Here is a 20390-nt window from a genome sequence, read left to right as displayed (position 1 = left end):
GAAAGAGGAGGCGCAGACTCCCAGCAGCTTGCTGCGTCCATCACAGAGCATGACTGGGGAAATGAGACTTGATCTGCCCTGTTTAAATAGTAACATATGTGCCCGAGTTCTGTGTAACAATTTATGGAGTGAATTCACCAAGGAACTCAATTTTCAATATAATTTATAATGAATCTAGTCAAAATGAAGCAAGTGACTTTACACTTGCTGGATATGAATGTCCATGGGAGGTGTAAATGTGGCGTTAACTAACCCATGCTTTGGTTTGTGGTGGTCTGTGTCAGCAGAGCAGCTGCCACTACTTTGCAAGGTCTGTTTGCTGGGTAATGTTGTCACTTGATGCTTGTGATCATTGTGAATGGAGAGAAGAATTTGTTCAACTGGGGGATTTCCCTTAAGGAAGGATGTTACTTTTGGTAATGCAAAAGCTTGTGGTCCTGCTAGTCTGGCCTAATGCTAGCAGGAGCAAGGTCACCTCCACTGTATGCTCTGCCTCAGTGGGATCCTGTACACAGGCAGAGCAGGTAACCATGAGCCTGGGTACTTTAGTTCAGAAGAGAGTTGAAGCAACAGAAAATGGTGAGAGGGCATTGTGCTGACATGGAAGGGGGAGATGAAGCAGTTATCAAGTGTATTATGTAAGAAATTATTAGTGTTTATAGATTTTATTTTTAAATGATGTAAACATAAAGCTTTCTTGGCTTTAGTTTACATAAACATCTCTGTTGTTACAGTTAATGTGGAGAGGGAACATATAGCAATGTAATAACCTATTATTATTATTATTTGCTATAGTAAATTCAGAATTATGTTTCTTCATCAGGGACTGCAGTGATAGGACAAGGGGTGATGGGTTCAAAGTGAAACAGGGGAAGTTTAGATTGGATATAAGGAAGAAATTCTTTACTGTAAGGGTGCTGAGGCACTGGAATGGGTTGCCCAGGGAGGTTGTGAATGCTCCATCCCTGCTGGTGTTCAAGGCCAGGTTGGATGAAGCCTTGGGTGATATGGTTTAGTGTGAGGTGTCCCTGCCCATGGCAGGGGGGTTGCAACTGGATGATCTTAAGGTCCTTTCCAACCCTAACTATTCTATGATTCTATATGCTTTGTATGTGGGATAATTCACTTTATAAGAAGAAACTGTTACAGTTTCACAGCAGTGAATCAAAGATCATTTCCTTGATGACTCTAGTGACAATTCATGTTGTAGATTGAAGAACAGGAAATCTTGTTAACATGTCTGTGTAATTGTGAAATCTGCCATTTTTCAGGTACCTGGAGGGCAACCATCTGACTGCTGTGCCAAAGGGACTCTCCACCTTCAGACACCTCACGCTGATGTAAGAAACACCTGGTTTCAATGTCAAGAAAATTACCCACCTTTCTGCACTAGCTTGTAGGTGGAACAGAAATGATGCATATTTGAGGAAAAGAAAAAGCAAACCCATACAAACCCCAAGCCCCTTCTGTAATTTAAATTTGGGAAGTGTTTCACAGTGGCCACTGTTGCCAATAAATGTTCATAAAGAGTGTAGAAAGAGTGAGGTGAGTGAGAGCACCGGAGCCCTTTCCTCTGCAGGAGCTTTCAGTCTCTGCAAGAGGACTAAGCTCACACACAGGCTGCAAGTTTCATGGTGTATATTTATCTGTTCAAGGCTGTAAAGGTCATTAGCAGAGGAGATGGCATTAATCTGTTCTAGGTGAGGCAGTATTTATAATGCTAAGGCAATGAACATTTGCATAGGTGTTTCTGCCCTGAAAATTCATGCAGGTAGAGACACAACCAGACCTTGTTCAGTAAATTGCTCCATGAGATACACGGGAGTGAAGTTTCTTGGCTGAGCCATTTATGAGAAGTTTTCAGATGCTGTCGGAATCAGGAGTATAGGGTTAGATAGGGTTAGTATAGGGTTAGATAGTATAGGGTTAGATACTCCAGTCAAATGGGCCCAACAACCTCAGACCAAAATATGGAAGGAAAGCTGGAATCCTGTTTGAAAAGAGTGGGGGTTTTGGAAATATTTCTAATGTTGTTTTTCAAGGGAGAGCAGCAACAAACCAGAATGTTCTATTTGAGCCTAAAAGACTTTTTCCAAATGAAAAATGGCATTTTGCTCTAGTAGCTGTCAGTGTGAAGAACATATGGGAACGGTATGCCTGTGATAGGTTGCAAAGCAAGTGGGTACGGTACATATTCACCCATGCTTGTATCATTTATTGTTTATCCTTTCCCAAAAATATTGCATGTATTCACTGCTGCTTTCTTTTTTGAATGCTGTATGATGGAAATAGGCCTTAATATTTCTGACTGAGGCTTTTGAGGGGAGTCTGATGAGCTTTGCTTTTAGAGCTTATTCAGGGTTACAAAATACATCAGTAGATAATATGTGACTTTTTAATTGCTTCAAGCATTTTGCTGTGCAGATGTTAAGTAAACTTTTCAAAAGACTTATTTCTCAATTCATTTGTATAAGTGATATTTCTCTATGTGTTTCTTCAGTGATTTGAGCAACAACAGCATAAGTGTACTGACCAACTATACCTTCACCAACATGACTCAGTTATCAACACTGTAAGTAGTCCAGAGTTTTGGTAATAGTTGTAACTGCTTTTCAGATACCATCTTAGGTGTTGAACAATTAGTATATATTTTGTTACTTAAGCATATGTGGCTTTCTGTGCTGCTTTGTGTTTGAGTTGGTAGTGAAATAATCAAAAATAGAATGTTGTAACTCTGTTTTCTCATTTTTCCAGCATCTTGAGTTACAATAGACTCCGGTGCATTCCAGTCCATGCCTTCAATGGGCTCAGGTCTCTTCGAGTGCTGTAAGTACCACTTCATCAATGCAGCTGAGTTGCAGCTTATTAGAATGCTGTTGGTGGCAGGAGGTGTTTAATGAGCAGATGGCTTTCACTTGATGCAGTAGTCATAAATATTTTCACACAATTAGCTTCAATGTACGTGTACTTGGGTGCAATATGGCCGGTAATGACTAACGCAGGTGAATGCTAAACCTTGAAAAGAAGCACTTACACATTTGCAGGACAAATGTCTTTCCTCTGATAGTTCAGGGACAAGAACTATGATGAAAACAGCCCTCCAAGAGACTGTATAGGGTCTGTCTCCTACTTAAACAATGTTTGGGTGCCCCACAGGAAAAGACTTATTGTAAAGAACTGATCATGTTTTACAGTGTAAGGTTCCGTTGGATGCTTTAGCAAGAGTGTCTCTACTGAAACCTGCTGAATGTTTAGAATATTATCTATTAATTCAGATTCCTGCAGGCAAGGTTTACGTAAAAATGCCATCTCCTGAAGGTCAGATAGGAGAATGCCCACTAAAACAATAAGTGAAGCCAGTGGCTAGGCACCAGTAATGCTGAGATGTCTGTCTCCAATGTTGTGTTTGAATTTTCACCTCATGTTGACTGGTGGCATACTTGGAGGTGTCCATGTGTGGTTTCTTTCTTTGGAGATCCTTTTCTGTACTCTTTCTTTCCAGTGTAGCTGCTTTCAGCACTTTTCTGAATTTAATAATTTTACAGTTTCTTCTGAAAGTTATCTTTATATTGTCTCAATATTGTTGTTGTTTATTAAACAAATATATTGCTGATGTTTATTAAAGACAAATATATTGTCTTTATATTGTTGGCCTGTTCCTTGCAGCCCCCCGCATCTGATAGACTGACTCCTGCTTCAGTCTCCTATTTACTGTCTCCCACACCCCATCTGCCCCATCAGAAACAGACAGGCTGCATGTGCTTAGTTGTTTGTGTGGACACATTACCCCATGTGCTACTGCTGTATCAGGGTGGAGAAGCCACCTTCTTCCTCACCTTCTTCCCTTTCTTGCCCAGCAACACAAGCGAGTTACCGTTACTTGCACAGTCAACTGAAAGCAAATGAATTCAATAGCTTATGTGTGTTGGGATTATTCAGTTTGCTGAAGGAGAGAAGTCTTTGAACACTGAAAGGTCAGGACAGAGGAGTTAAAGAGTATGTTCTGAATCCTTTGAAACTTCATGCTATTATTTCATAAGCAGAAGTTCCCATGGTTTGAAGAGTGTTGATGTCCACTGACTCCGTAAGTGTGGAATTAAGGTGTTGATATATGCAGTACTGCAACTGTGGAAGCAATAAGGCAATGCTGTTTGGCCAAGCTCTTTCACTGTGGTTTGAGTAGTAAAATAGATATCTAGGTTTCAGCATCCTAACTTACAAGACAGCTTTTGATATTCAGTTTTCATTAGTAAAAACAAGAAAGATACGTGATTTGGATTTGCTGTTTTAAGTTTGGCTTGGGACTCTGATTTCTAGTGCACTAGGATTGTCACATTCGAGCTGTTACGTGAATCTTGAAATTCAGCCACAGATGAGTATGTTCTATTCATGGCCAAATAAATTATTCCATATGGAGCTGTCTTCTGGCCTGTGTCTGATACGCAAGCTTGATTAAAGCTAGTGTGGGACTCTCTGCCCTGAATTACAGTGTAGATACACCATGTCTCATTCTTTCCAGTACCTAAAATTTGTCTTTTTACTTCTGTTCTTGAAGGCCACATATGGACAGAAACAAAGGACAGTATTTTAATAATGTTTGTTATCTTTTGGCTTTTTTAAGTTATCTGCTAATCAAATTGAAAGGATATCTTCCTCCTTCAAGGGAGAAGCCCTCCCTGTCTTGCACAGAGCAGCGTGAGTAAAATGAAGCCTAAATGAAAATCTCTGTCTCTGCTGCATGCATTTGGAAGCCTCCAGATTGATTTGATTTATTATGGCCCACAAAACTATGGTATCAGCTACAACTTTTGCCACATGTCATCTATGTTGTTAGTGAAAATCGGTTCTCCAGAGAGAAAATGGTTTCTGAATGACAGTGTGAAATCTGGTATTGTCACTTATTATCCCTATTCTCAGGGGAATTTAAAAGAGAAAACAAAAGTAAAACAATTTCCACTTTATTTTTTAATGAAAATAGAGCTCTCATTGCCTTTGGCTGTACATGCCTTTGGAGGTGGCAGACACTTCTTATGTAGGTGCCTGTGTCTTCCCAATTATTTATGTTTTCTTTCCTTTTGCCTATATAGTAAATATCTATTTGAAAATCAGAATAACCATAGCTCTATGATGAAGTTGGTCTTTGACAGATACCTGTGTTTGTTCTCCCTCTCTTACAGTTTTCAGCACAACTGAGAAAACTGCAGAGTCAGCCTGAATACGTATCAATGCTTTTACACAATCAGGCCTTTTCTCTTCAGGCTTCACCTGGCTTATCCCTAATGGCAGCCATAGTGTGCTGGGGAGGTATTTCAATGCAGAACCTGAAGAGTTTTTGTAATAAGCAACAGTTGGTATCAGTTTTTGCACCAAAGCTATTGCAGTGAAACACTGGCAGTTTGGTTTTGTTCAGTGATTTTTTGTCCACAGTTAGTCTTTTTAGAAGCTAAATGTGAATGGATTAAAAATACTAAGATTGAGACAAATTAATTATTAATATTAGAACTCTCTGATAGGCCTCAACTGATTATTTTTGAGATTATTTTTATTCTATGCAATGTTGTAACTGCTGATGTATTGTCATGATTCAAGGAAGAGACAAAGTCCAGAAATAAAAGTACTTGCTCAGATCACTAAATAATTTTCCATGTTATATTTATTGTATGGATAAAACGAGCTGCAGAATACTCTGCTAAGATAAGATGTTCTAGTTTTAATGAAAACCAGTGGATATTTACTGCAGTTCAAAGCTTACACAAACAGTAACGTGTGTGATGATAAAGCTATCAGTAATAACTTTGGAACTGATTTTTGCAATACACTTTCCTTGTTGGATCCTGCACACATTTGGCTTGATATGAGGCGCTTTCTTGCAGCACATAATGACTACTTGAACCTATGCAACAAATCTGTAGAAGCATCACTGTTCTGAGCATTGAGCAATGACACTTCAGTTTGACATCCAAGTTGTGTTGTTTCCTGCAGGGTTTGGCATCCTTTGGGGTTCATTGTAGGTGTTTGCCTTTGATGGGAAGTGGCTCTGCAAGCTCAGTCAAGCTCTAGCCACATTTCTGGCTTTACAGGGTAGATCATAGCTTGCTGAAAAACCATTCCCTTTGTGTCTGCACTAACCTGCTGTTCCTTACCTGAAGACAAAGTAGTAAGTTAGTGAGATTACATGTAGAAGAAAGTTTCTCTTTCAAGAATTCAAGTGTTTTGCTACTATGTGCTCTGAGAGGAGATCCACATTACCTTAAATCCATACCGCTGCTGCTTACCACTGTTTAGGCAAGAGGATACCTGCAAGTTGTGCTTTTGAGGGAGAATACACACATAATTGTATGTGCTTTAACTGTTCAAATGTGTAAGATTCCTGTTGTTGATCCAAGAGGAAGAAGATTTTAATACACTGTTGAGTTCCCTCACCACTATTTATTATTGTGAGTTTAAGGGGGTTTAGCATTTATCATTTCATTTTAGCTGCATGGTGATGATGTAGCTGATGTGGTTTCTCTTATTAAAATGCAGGAAACATAGCTCAGTGTTTGAGACATGTAGTGAAGTCATTCACAGCAAATGGGTTTGGATTTGTGATGGGTTTACCTTGTTGTAGAGGCTTTGTCATCGTTCAGCTTCACTTGGAAGAAGTTTCCAAGGCATCTAGGAAAGAAAATGCACCTTCCACAGAATATATGCAACTGATCTGACAGGAAGATAAATGTAAGTTCTGCTGTCTGTTCAGAGAGGATTGTCTTGCACATCTTTAAGTAGGTCAAAAGATCAGAATATAGGCTCATTATGTGTGGCTGCTTATTCAAATGAGAAGGAGAAAACACTTGGATGATGAGTTTTTGACCAGGCCTGATCTTGCGTCCTCATACCAACAAAAAATAACCCTTATTTAATAGCTGGGGGGTATGTCTCAGGCAGTTGGTCATTCTGTATAGAATTAGTGAGTGTGCTTTATCTGGAGTTCCTGTGTGGGAACTCGTATCCTTCCTGTGCAGGAAGATCTATCCTTACATGCCAGTATTATTAATAGCCAAAACCTAGGTATGCTTAACAGAAAATTTCAGGACCAGGATGTTGGAAGGGGAAGTTTCTGATGTACTGGCATTAAGAACTGGAGAAAGATGCCAGCAGGATAACTCTGCTGTAGCTTTTGTGGTTTCATGCTCTATAGAAAAGCTTTGTGGTACAGTAAGATAGAAACTGCAGCTGCAATGAGCAGCTGTGAAATGTGCTCATGGTAACATTGCTTATGCTCACATAGCTCACAGCCCCTTGGCAGGGTGTATCCTCATGGGGGGGCAGAACAAGGTGTGTTTGGCAAGGTGTATCCTTGGCAAGTTTGGCTTCCCTTGCTGCATATATGCTGGTGTAAGGTAGCATGTAAAGGAAGAATTCATAAGAGTTATAAAGCATCATGTACATCCCGGTGAAGCTTACAGTGGTGTTGGGGAAGAAAGGATGCAAACCCAGACGGTTTTACATTCATCTGGGGCTACTGTGTATTTCCATGGCCCCACAGGTGTCATTTGCTTTAAATAAGCTCAGTGTGCACCCTTTCAAGGGTCTGTACAGTCAGAAATGAAAGGGAAGATGTGCTGTTCTGTTCCACACATCAGCAGGTGAGTTAGAAAATGAATTACTCCAGGGAAAGAACTGCTACAAAACTGACAGCAGGTTTCTGTTTTCCACCCTCCTCTACCACATCTGGAGCACTGACAGTAATTCCTGGTCCTGGGAAAGTGGCCATAAAGAATATAGCAGTTTGCTAGAACTGAGCCAGCTCAGGGGAGAAGAGCAAAGGAAAATACAACTTCAAAATATTGATGTCCTTTTCCTTTGCAAGTTTTCTACTAATCTTTGTTTGAAAAACCCAAAACATCAGCTAGTGAGATCCAGCAGCATCGACTCTTGTTGGCTCCTTATGGCTTACGTCTGTTACTATGAGTAGTAGTAAACTCCTATTCAGTGACATGCAAACTAGAAAAAATAGAATAGACTATAACAATTTTTATCTATGCTATTGTTTTACCAGGTAGTTCTCTAGTGATGCAGAGGATGCAGCAGCTGAGTAGCTGGTTTTATTTATAAATCAAATCAAACCTTACATGACTGTGTATCTTCTCAATGCATTTTGTGTAGTTGTAACCCTCAGCATCCTGTGCCCTCCCTCACATTCATTTGTTGCTGCGTGTTTTCCCATCTGACCATAGCTCTCTTTGTCTCCCAAAGCATCTGTGATGGTGCCTTACTCTGTAGAAGAGCCTTCAGTTACAATTGCAATGAAAACTACAAGTAATCACAAATAATGAGTTTTACTCTTGTGCCTGCACTCTGAATACAAGGATTATGCTCTACAAGCTGCAAGAAAAATCTTTGCATTTATCCTTACCAATGTAACACACACATAAATGTATTTCTTAGGAAAGAGTTAAAGTGGCTGCTTCAATTGTCCTGGAAACAGTGGAAAACCCTTTCACAACGATGCTGAAAACTCTTCTGGAATGATGTTTGTTTCTTTGCACAGGATGAATAATGGCCTAAAACAACTGATTTCAAGTCTTTTCCCTGGTAGCATAAATGTATTTGTCAAACCGATTGTAAAAATACCACACAAAGAGGTATTTCCTACTGTAAGAATAGGAAAGCAGGATGTGAAGGTGCACTGATATTTGCCATCATGGACACTTGTTCTCTCCTAGGATCATTCTGAAGTCAATATTTCATTTAACTTCCACAGTTCCTATTTTCCCTGTTCTGTGTTTCTGGCTAATGGGTTTCTATAAGAGAATACAGGTCTGCATGTGGGGCTCTGCTTGTCATCAATACACTTTTAATAGCATAAATAGTGTGTCACCTTTGTAATTGAAAACATTAGTCACCAACAGTTTCAACAGTATCGTTATTTTAAATGCCAAAATCTAGAAGTAATAATTCCTGGAAGCTCAGGAATTGTGAAGCTCATAGAAACTCTCAAAGAAACAGACTTAAATACCCTTTGTAAGCCCTAATTCCTTCACTTGTAGGGAGCAGATAAAATATGGTGGTTTGATCCATCCTGCTTCTCCCCTCTTCTAGAACACTCCATGGAAACGACATTTCCAGTGTTCCGGAAGGCTCTTTCAACGACCTGGTATCCCTGTCCCATCTGTAAGTACTTCTACCTGGGTTTATCTGTTTTACTGAGGGGTTTATATTTATACAACAGTACGTGTTATTGCGAATTAAAGGTTGTACAGCTTGTCTGCTTTTCCTGCTCACTTCCCATATTCTGCTGTGGCTGTTCATGGTGCATCTGTTCAAAGGAGATCAGAAAGATGCTGGGATCTGGTGTTATTAGTTACCAAAATATTTTTCTTCAGGAAAACTAAATGAGCAAATGTGACAGTTTTCTCCTCTATGGCCTTGGGGTTTAAAGCTTTCTTTCAGCATTGTCTGTGTGAAATGCAGAGTGTGTTATGGTCTGAGTGAGACAGGAAACCTCCCACAAAGAGCAAATATTAAGCAAATGTGAATTCTTTGCTTAATAAGTGTCATATGTTTTGCATACTGAAATGCTGTCAGCATATGAACTCCTTGATGAATCACTTCTTCAGACATATATTTAATCACATGGAAATTGGTCATTTTACAGCATTAATACTTCATTCCATAATTAGCAGGAATTACTAGACATTTCAAGCTATTTCAGGAAATCACTATTGTATTCGGGGAGGTCCAGGATATTTTTTGACACAATTCAGTTGATGAAAGAACTGTAAAGACAAAGAGCTGCAATTCTTACAAACTAAACCTGAAGTGTAACGTTTGGTGCCAAAAGAGTCGAACAGAAAATGTCTGTGCAGTGAGATAATGTGTGATAATACTTCACATCATTAGATGGTAGATGTAAAGGAACAGTGATTTGGGGTAGCATGTTTCCTGATTACTGTGCTGAAGGAACCAGAGACCTGGGTATGTCCAGGTGATTTTGTGAAGTGGCTAGTGCACAAGTTGATTGTGATGCTGCCCTCACATGTGACATGAGGCTGATGTATACACGTCAAGACATACAGATATGTGTGCATTTAACATAGGTTTTTATTTCTATCTCTGTTTCTCTCTTTGCAAGTGCCCTCCAGAGCACTCACCTGAACACAAGGTTCAGTTCATAGTTATGTGTTTTCTGGATGTCCTCAAGCTGGTTGTTTTATGTAACAGCTTTCTGCCTCCTTTCCCTCTGGACAGCAAAACATAAATGCATCTCAGGTTGGTAGGGACAGAAATCATATGTGAGCAACTCAGGCAATTTCAGCTTCAACTGAGAAATCACCTTCTCTGTTTCAAGCTTATGCCCTTGTATCCAAGTCAGAGAAAATACTTGTCCTGCAGAAAATGTATTTCTAATTCCCATTTCCCAGTGTAGTCAAGTAATTCTGTGTGTTGTTTTGGACTGCACGGCTGAGCCAAAGCCCTGTACCTCCTCTTGGAAGCACAGTGACACCTTCCATCCCGGGAATGTGGCTTCTGAGGGTATTTTTAGAAATCAAGAGATAAACATATCATGCCCCATTTGTTTGGATTTTCCTCAGAGTTTACTTTAAATGAAGTGCAGATACAATTTTCCTGGGTAAACTGTTCACCTTAGGGAGGGATAAAAACCCCTTTGGCCCAATACAATCACTGCAGTCTCACTGTTTAGATATATGTGCTGCCAGCAATGTAAAATACACAAAGCTCAAATGAACAGTAATAAATAGGATCCATAAAATAAATAAGACCTGTCTGGGGTGTAATTTGCACAGTTGAACAATTGAATTTTACAGTGCAATTGTGCTCTCCAGTTTCTTAACAAGGATCCTGAAACTTTCAGCAACCACCATGGTTTTGCTTTCCACATGCCAGAATAATCTGTGCTTATCCAAGCAAAGTCATACATAATTGAGAATAAATTCATGTTGAGCTCCTCCTGATATATAGATCTTCAAGGAGGAAGCGTGCACTTGGGATAATGTTGAGACTTATACAAGGAATTGCTACTCATCAAACTCACGATGCAAGGAAGAGCAAAGTTTTTATGTACATACACAAGCTGTGTGGCTAGGAGTAAGGCAGGTGTGGTGGTTGGAGAAGGCTGACTGCCAAGGTGGTAAGCAGGATCACCACCCTAGGCCTTCTGCAGCAGTACACTTGGGGCAGGGAGGAGAAAGTATCAAATCAGCCTTTAGAATTGCAAAGAAATATCTGTGTAGCATAGGCAAAACTCTATTGTCATCAGTTTTTTGTAATAGCTTTACATTGGTCTGTAATTGGGAGAACAACACCGAGATGCAGATACTTCAATTGCTTTTCCATAGCTGTTTAAACGCTGTAAGGAATGTTCACCAAATTTCATATACATTAGAATCATAGAATAGTTCTGGTTGGAAAGGACCTTAAGATTACCCAGTTGCAACCCCCCTGCCATGGGAAGGGACACCTCACACTAAACCATGCCACCCAAGGCTCTGTCCAACCTGGCCTTCAACACCACCAGGGATGGAGCATTCACAACCTCCCTGGGCAACCCATTCCAGTGCCTCACCACCCTCACAGTAAAGAATTTCTTCCTTATATCCAATCTAAACCTCTGCTGTTTAAGTTTGAACCCGTTACCCCTTGTCCTGTCACTGCAGTCCCTAATGAAGGGTCCATCCCCACTGGTGCACACAACTCTGGAACCGACTCAGTTTCCCAAGTGCTGCCCACACATAACCTGACCCCTTGGTGCTCCAGGGACTGCCCAAGGAGACCTTTGGAAATAGAGGCTGTCAGTAGGTGTTCCTGTCAGATGTGGGTTTTATGAACATCTCAGCTTAATAATCCTGTCGAATCAGCTCAACTTTACTCAAATTTATGTTAGTTACCTATAAAAATAAACTGCCCCCTCCTCTGTTTCTCCACATGACCATGGCTACAGTTATTTTAATGGACTTTATTCTAGGCTGCCTCAGAAAATCCAGTGTCTGAACAGAACTATCTGCATAACATTTTGACAATGCTAGTGGTGGTATTTCCTTACAGCACAAGATATTTTTGTCTTCTGGAAGTGTTTTGCTATAATGGGCAAATAAATAGAATATGTTAGAACTCATGCATGAAAATACAAGAATTCACTAGAAATAATGCCTAGAAATTAAAAAACATACAAAACAAAATCAAAACAACCCAAACCAAAATCACAAACAAAAGAACAGAAAGATACATGTCATAAATTCTGCTGTTGTACAACATTATGATAATAATTTCTAGTGCCCATGGAGAAGCTTTGGAGTACTCTGTACATACTTGCAGCATTGTGCGCAGCTCTGATGTCCTCAACATAAGGACATGGAGCTGTTGGAGCAAGTCCAGAAGAGGCCACGAGGATGATCAGGGACTGGAGCACCTCCTGTATGAAGACAGGCTGAGAAAGTTGGGGCTGTTCAGCCTGGAGAAGAGAAGCTGTGTGGAGACCTCAGAGCAGCTTCCAGTATCTGAAGGGGGCTACAAGGATAGAGATTGACTCTCAGGGATAGAGAGAGGGACTCTTCATCATGTAGTGATAGGACAAGGGGTGAGGGGTTCAAACTGAAACAGGGGAAGTTCAGGTTAGATTTAAGGCAGAAGCTGTTCCCTGTGAGGGTGCTGAGGCGCTGGCACAGGGTGCCCAGAGAAGCTGTGGCTGCCCCATCCCTGGCAGTGCTCAAGGCCAGGTTGGACACAGGGGCTTGGAGCAGCTGATTTAGTGGAAGGTGTCCCTGCCCATGGCAGGGGCTTGGAATTGGATGAGCTTTAAGGTCCTTTCCAACCCAAATGAGTCTGAGATTCTGTGATGTATTTCCAATGTAGTTTATAAAGATTAATTAGCACAGTTACTAGCTTTCTGTTGTCCTCCCTCTCCAGTTTATATATGGCAGCTGCTCAACACTAAAGTGAATTTCTTGGTCCAACCTTCACTGCTGCATTTTGTTTGACCTTGGCCAAGTGAGCAGGTTGATCACAGTTACAGGGTCAGAAAGTCAACTCGGTAGGTTTTCTTCCACTGTAAGCAATGGATTTACAGAAGGAATGGCTGGATAGTTTTTAATAGTGTGCTGTAGTACATGTTTAATTTTGATGAATGAGCCCTAGACAGGGTTTGAACCTATGAACTCCCATTATGAATCTGTCTAGGGCACAGTGGGTTCATTAGTCACTCTAATAGAAATGTATCAACAAATTTACTGAGGTTTCTATCTTAATATCCTGTCTGATATGTTTTTATTTGAAAGAAGCTTGAGTTTAAAATGCCATCTTAAAAATAGTTTATAACATATGCAGAGAGAAGTAAAGTCTCAAATCCAGTTTAAATTACTGGTTTCTTTAGTATCTTTTCCCCATGCTAGTTTTTATGTAGTTAAGTTTCTTCCCGTGGCAATTCAGGTGTTGTACAGCTAAAGCCTTACATTTACTTCCAGGAAAACAAGTTCAGGCTTCCAACATGCATTTCTTCAGACATTCAAAAATTCATTGTTTTTTATACTTTCTGAAGTCTGAACTTTGTTGGGAATTGACTGATTGCCTGAAAAGACACTTCATTTAAGAGAAAAAATAGTATAAATGAAGCAAGGCAGCACCTAAATTTAAGGTTAAAAGGTTTGTTTTCCTTTGGATAGATCTCCATGAATAATGAAAAAGTTCTGTGCGTTGTAATGACACTGTGTGAGTACATCTGCTTCAGCCATCTGACCTAACTCAAGTGATGGGTTAACCAGGAAATGTGTTTTCAAGCCATAAACAAACTTAGCAGACACCAGGTTGCAGTTTGTAAAACAGGGGTATCCTCTGTAGATATGTTTCATCTGGTGAGGAGACAGTAACACGAGTCCTCAGATCCAATCTAAATTACACAATTCACTGTCAGGATATGCTCGTGAAGGCCAAAGACTGAAGCAGAATAAGCCAATGTGATAAATGTGATGAAAGCAATATATCTGGAGGCATTGCTCAAGCACAACTGTTTGAAAAAGCAATTTATAGTTTGGAAAAGTGATTTCTCGTTAGGTATTTATACAACCTCCTAGGTAATGATGGGAAAAAAAGAGAAGAGTTGGGAATACTGGAAGAGATAAATCTACAATGATTCCTATACACACTGAAGATCTTCCCCACATTTTGAAGTACAGCATTCCTGGAAAAGCATAGAATAGAATGAGCCTTGGTGAGATCAGGGATGTTGTCTTTGCTTGCAAGCCAAAATAACTGTTGCTCATTGCTTTCCATCCCCAGGGCTCTGGGCACCAACCCTTTGCACTGTGACTGCAACCTCCGCTGGCTCTCCGAGTGGGTGAAGGCTGGGTACAAGGAGCCAGGGATAGCCCGCTGCAGTGGACCCGATGCCATGGTGGACAGGCTGCTGCTCACAACACCGACGCACCACTTCCAGTGCAAAGGTAGGAGCGAGCTGGAGGCTCTTCCTCAGATGTAGTGCTTTATTTCTGTGCTTTGGGGAACTCTTTGGTTTTAAAGTGAGTTCGGGTGAGCGTCGGGTTTGGCTTTTATCTTCTGAGCCATCACGTTACATTCAAGTTGTATTGGGTTCCACAAAGCGCAGTTAACATCATCGCTGGAAGGAAACCCAGCAAACCTCAAAGAGTTAGTGTTCCTGTTGCTGCACCAGTTTATATAATGGCAAGTTAGCATTTAGGATGGTGTTAGAACTTATTTGAGCAAATAAATTGGTCTTGGCTTTGTACCTACACCAGAAAACTTTGGTAGAGTTATTTTAAAGATAGAGAGCACTCTGGTTATTATGTACCTTTACTTGAGGACTGGGCAACTGAGACTTCTTCTGGGACAAGTATTTACCAAAAGCACGTTTGCATTTGAAGATCTGCAAAGTCCTCATCAGCTCTGCATCAGAAGCTGGGGGTTATGGAGGATGTTTCACGTCTGAATAGAGTGTACGTTCCTTCAGGAGGAGGGTGAGGGGCAGCTATGGGTGATTAGGGGTCCTAGTTGGTAAGAGTATGCTGCAGTAGAGAGCAGGTAGAGCAAGGACAAGGAGCACACTTTGTGGATAAAGTAAGTAGCTTATTACTGCATTAGGTAGGTTTGGACATACCTGTATATCCCAATGTTACTGTAAGAATAGTACTAATGTTCTTCTTGTAAAGTAAGTTTTGGAGGTTCGCTCAGGTTACCAGCAAGTACATGAGGATGAAACTGTATTTACAGTGGAAAACAGATAGCAGAAAGGGCCTTAGAAATGTTAATGAGGGCATAAAGGCTGGTTTTATGTCTCTTGGAGTGCCATGCGCATTTGCAGTACTGCTTGGCAGTGTGATTTTACAGAGGCTAGGATTAAACTGCTGAACAAATGATTGTGTTGAGGTAAGTTTAGAATGCAGGTTCCCAAGCCTGAGCTGAATTTTGTGTACTTTCAAATATATCCTTAATAACTGTAACCTTATTATTTAATTCCTTTGAAATGTTAGTTTCAAAACTATCAGAACTCTGACTATAATTATCACAACTACAGACTCTCAAATGTGAAGTACAACTATAAGATATTAAAAGTACCAATGTACTCGTTCACACGAAGTGAAACAAAGAAAATGATCATATTTACATGCTAAAATGGGTCTGAAGATTAATCCAGGAAGAGAAGCTAGAAGACTTCTTCATTCTGAAACTGTGCTAGATCAATAGTCACACTCACTTTCTCTCAAGACTAAGCAAGCAACTCTTAGGCAAAAGATAAGTAAATCTGTGATCCAGACTATTAAAAACATCTCTATGTTTTTTGTGTAAATACTAGTTTTGTCCAGTAGAAAGCTGGAGAGCTGTCTCCCATGCTGTCCATCAGGCTTGCTTTATCTGAATAGAAAAGGACAAAAGAAGTGTTGATTTGGAGGTGGTCTTTGGACAAGAAGAGACTTGATGACCTGGACAAGTTGCAGTATACTCCAAGGAACTCCAGGCCATAGAAAAATATCACTTTTTCTCTCACAATACATGTATTTTGAAGAGCAGCTTACAATTTGGTAGCCTAACGAAACCCAATTCCCATGTGCATGGTTAAGATCCAATGTGTTGTGATATCCTGTCAGGCAGCAATGATGCTCTCTTATGGTAAAGCAAGAGGATTTATTACAGTGTCCAGACCAGGTTTGCCTTCGGGCCGGAGCCATGAGCATGACCTGTGACAACAGAAGATTATGACTGTGTGTGGGGTGACAGAGAGTGTCTAAGGTTTTGTCTATAGATTCAGTCCTCGCTCAAGCGGTGTTAGCACAGAGCTCAGGGTGGGCTGAGCCCCCAGGCCCTAAAGCCTGAGTCATTACTGCAGAGATCAGGCCACTCTGTGCTGGGTACCTTGAGGTGCTTGTATAAATGTAGTGTTTAGGTCCTCTGTTGCCTCCAGTAACTTTGACATTAGAACCAAGTAGAGTATAACTGACTCTAGTTGCAATTTTGGGTTTAGCCTGAGACTGAGCACAAGGTTATGTGTCTCATCAGAGCCAAGAAAATAGAAGTATGTGATGTGCAAGTCATGCACACTCAGCTCTGCTTTATATTAAATTGCCCTCGTAGTTCTGCAGTAGAGGAAAGGAATGTGCTGGGCTGAGGGCATTTTGCTATATGGATTTATAAATCAAATCCACAAGGGCAAACTAAGGAACTACTTAACTGCTAGGATCTAACACTGTTCTTATTAGTGCCTGCATTGATTAGCTTTGATCTATGCCATAGGAATAAATGGGAAATATATGTGTGTGTATTATGAAATAGATACATACTAGAACAAATTCTGGCTTAGTGACCTCTAAATACAGAAGAGCAGCACTACTGCCTTCTCATGAGCTCTTTGAGGAGCTACCTTTGCATATTCCTCATATATTCCATTTTCAAGACAAAAGTAGCTCAGATATGTCACATTCCACCCCTTGTCAGTGCCAGAAATTCAGATGTTAGTTCCTCTTGCTGTCCTAACTTCAAGTTAAAAACATGTATGGCATTAAGTTATACGGAAACAAAAAGATAGAAGAGGACAACATCAATGTTTTATTTCAATGCTTGAATTTGTTACTTGTATATTTTGTCCTCATTATTGCATGGTGCACTCTGCAGGCAGTGGCCCTGATAACACCACTGTCTGTAAAGATAAGGATATATACATTGCAGGTGCTTCTCAGTTGAGGCTCCTTGGTACCCATTGCTGTCACAGTTTTACCCAACTTTGATGCGTGCAATTATTCAAAGCTGATAATGAAGGTTTCTATCTCATGCAGGATGGTCCAAAACAAACCCTTAACTGGAAGGGATTTTTAGTAACCTTCTAGAACTCCACCTTCTCTCTAATGTCTAGGATAAACTTCTGTTCTTCACTTTCAGGATGTTCCACAATTTAGTCCTTATCATCTATCATGCAATAACAGAAACTTTATGCCCACTTCTGATTGGGACAGGACCATTTTTAAGTTATTTTAAGTGCATTTCCTTAAAAATAAAATAAAATTAATTTAGAGTCTTTACTGCCTGATGCAATTTAAGCCTTTTAAAAGTGGTAGGTTTCAATTTTTGTATGTAAAAGCCTTTAACTCAATATTATTTGAAATGTAGCCATTTCAGAATCACTATGTCTTTAAATATAGCTGTCTAAATTAGCTTTCTGTAAAATCTCAACAATAACATATGGATTGACTTGGTACCCAAATGTACTTAGCTTTGTGTTGGTCTGTTCGTTTCCCTGCTCAGCCACAAACATCACTACTTCTCTGGAAGAGCTCTGTTAAACAATGTGGTTTATTAAATGGTTTAAATATAGCCATGTGTATTTACCTGCAGCCATTTACATCTTTACATATTTGCCTTTGTTGCACTCTGCCTGAGGTGGCAGAATGCTGTTAATCAAACTTCTGGGCAGAAAAGGAAGAAAATAAGTGTTGGGCTCTGTTAAAATTAAGGATGGCAGAACATTTTGCACTTAAATATTTCCGTAAGCCTCTAACTAAATCTTTCTTATGCATGTTTTCTTTTCCTGTTGTTGCATCTGCACTTTCATTCTTGTTATCAGCCATAGAAATGTCACGTTATAGTTCCCTAGGGGTTGCTATTGCAGAATTTGCAGCACTGAGAGAAGGAAAAATTGCAGAAAGCAATTTTGTATATATACCATTTATATATATATTTGTATATATATAAGCCCACTCTCTGGAGATTCCCAGCATGCTTTTTCAGAGCTGATGTTTGCAGGTTCAGGAGAATATCAGCATCATTGAGGCTTGCCTAGCACTTGATTTAGTACTTAGAAGCTCTCTGATCCCTGGGAATCCCATGCTGTTGTGTAAAGTTGCACCAGCAGCACGTGCATTTGTGCCAGCGCAGGATGAATACTGCATTAGGAAAGAATGTATGTGTGAGATGGGAACGATTCATTTTGTAATCCAGTTGTCTATTAATACTCCTGTGTTTTGCCTTTCCAGAGCCGGTGGATATCAGTGTTGTGTCCAAGTGTAACCCCTGCCTCTCCAACCCATGTAAGAACAATGGGACGTGCAGCAATGATCCACTGGAGATTTATCAATGCACTTGCCCTTTTGGCTTCAAGGTATGACTACAAATGAACTACATGAAAAGCAATCAGGTGTTCCCCACCCCTTCTGTGTTCTTAGTTGTTGTACCATGAGAAGTCAATTTTACAGGCAACTGAGCTCAAAAGATCCCTTAACTGTGTAGATTACGTGTGGTCATTCACTGTATCCTGTATCATTGTATCCTGTACAATTAGGAAGGCATTTCTCTGTGCTGTGACTACACAGATCATCTAGAGCAACTTGCTCTAGCTGCCTCTGCTTTGGGCCAGGTGGTTGGACCAGTCGATCTCCAGAGATCACTTCTAACCTTGGGCATTCTCTGATTTTATCATCATTTTAATTTATATTCTTTTGTCAGCAACAAGTGAACCATTTCATGTGCTGCCAGGTCAAAGAGGAGGCAGTTCAGAGGAGAATTAAGGGCCAGTTTGGTCCATGGTGACAGAAAGCTCATCCCTGCTTTACATGTTGCACAGCCTGATCAGCAGAAAGATGATCAGACACAACAAGTAGCTCAGCTGTCCTTTGGCTTCTGAGCACTAATGTCCATAGAGCGATGTGCAAATCACAAAGAAAAACCTGGTAGATGAGCACTGTGACCATGTAGGGTCAACTTCTTTAGAGCACATTTGAAAATCATGTCATTGAGTAATACAGGTTCTTCAGTAGTGATGTGTAACTGCCATAGCGAATGCTGCATCATGATAGCTTGAGGCTACCAAGACTTTGTTTCAGAGCTGATATAACTGGAAACCTAGCTCAGTAGTCAGTAGCTGAAGGATTAAGTATAAGTAGTAAATGAGGCACAGCCTGGGGGAGATTGGATGTTATGGCCAAAGAAGTAGGTTGCATCCTGGAGACTGTGATTCTGTTTGCCGCATTGCATCTTTCTTACAGGGTCTTGGTCAGTTGAAGCAGGTGCTCATAATACACTGACTAATAAGAATTATAGAGGGAAAAAAGAAGGGTAAAACCAGACATACGTGTGGGAAGTAAGCAAAAGTATCCGTCTTACCTTTCAGGTAGGATTTAGGAATTAGTTGGTTCTGATGAAATCGCCTCTGTTTGCCCAGGATACATCCCCGATGGTAACAGAGTAATTGTGGTGGATCCCTTAGAACACTGGAAATGGAAAGATGTAAAGCGTGTTTCCTGTCTTTCACCCCAGTGCCACCACAGCCGGTACTTGGAAAAACAAGTTGTCCTAAATAACTGAAAACGCCATTGGAAATGCCCTGCCATTGAAAACCTTTCTACTCATTGGCCTATCAGCAGCAGCTTTCCTAGGATCTTAAAAGATTCCTGCGTTGTCAGAAATTCATTTAACTGAAACTAACTGCTTGGTAATAGTGGATTTGCCTTTGCAGTGATGGACTATGGCTGTTTATCTCCTCAGGTTAATAGAAGAACCATCATTTTAATTTGATGGTAACATAAACTAGGTTGAATGCTCCAGGTGGGACTAGGTGGCTGTGAGGGTAACTGGAAAAGTAAACACTTTCAAAGCTAGCAGGAAACACATACATTTTTGTGTGAGCCTTACTCTGTGAGGCACATATTGAGGTATCCAGGTTATTCAAAGCAGAATTTTGTTGATTATAAGCATTTTTTTCCCTTAGTTTGTTTCTTTGTTTTGTGTTTTTACAGTAGTTCTGTATTAGCAAACGTGCTCATATAGATGCATTTATACTGCTAGAAGACTTGTTTACAAAGGGAGGATTTATTAACAAGAAGAATCCTCTGGTTATATTAGCAATCACTTTCTTGTGTGCATTAGACCTCTGCATACATCCTTTTGCTTCGGTT

The 20390-nt window shown here is 40.3% G+C and overlaps 1 protein-coding gene across 2 annotated transcripts in view; it reads left to right on the top strand.

Annotated features, from left to right (window-relative positions):
* SLIT3 (slit guidance ligand 3) overlaps positions 1-20390 on the top strand; it is a 499607-nt gene that overhangs the window by 409768 nt on the left and 69449 nt on the right. For both annotated transcript variants that reach the window (XM_034066703.1, XM_034066702.1), the window contains exons 22-27: positions 1272-1340; positions 2501-2572; positions 2755-2826; positions 9085-9156; positions 14275-14438; positions 18474-18598. In XM_034066703.1, coding sequence (XP_033922594.1) covers positions 1272-1340; positions 2501-2572; positions 2755-2826; positions 9085-9156; positions 14275-14438; positions 18474-18598 — 574 coding nt within the window. The remainder of the gene's footprint in view (positions 1-1271; positions 1341-2500; positions 2573-2754; positions 2827-9084; positions 9157-14274; positions 14439-18473; positions 18599-20390) is intronic.

Source organism: Melopsittacus undulatus, chromosome 10 (assembly GCF_012275295.1).
Source record: "Melopsittacus undulatus isolate bMelUnd1 chromosome 10, bMelUnd1.mat.Z, whole genome shotgun sequence".
Classification (NCBI taxonomy): Eukaryota; Metazoa; Chordata; class Aves; order Psittaciformes; family Psittaculidae; genus Melopsittacus; species Melopsittacus undulatus.
This window is presented reverse-complemented; position numbering and strand designations above follow the sequence as displayed.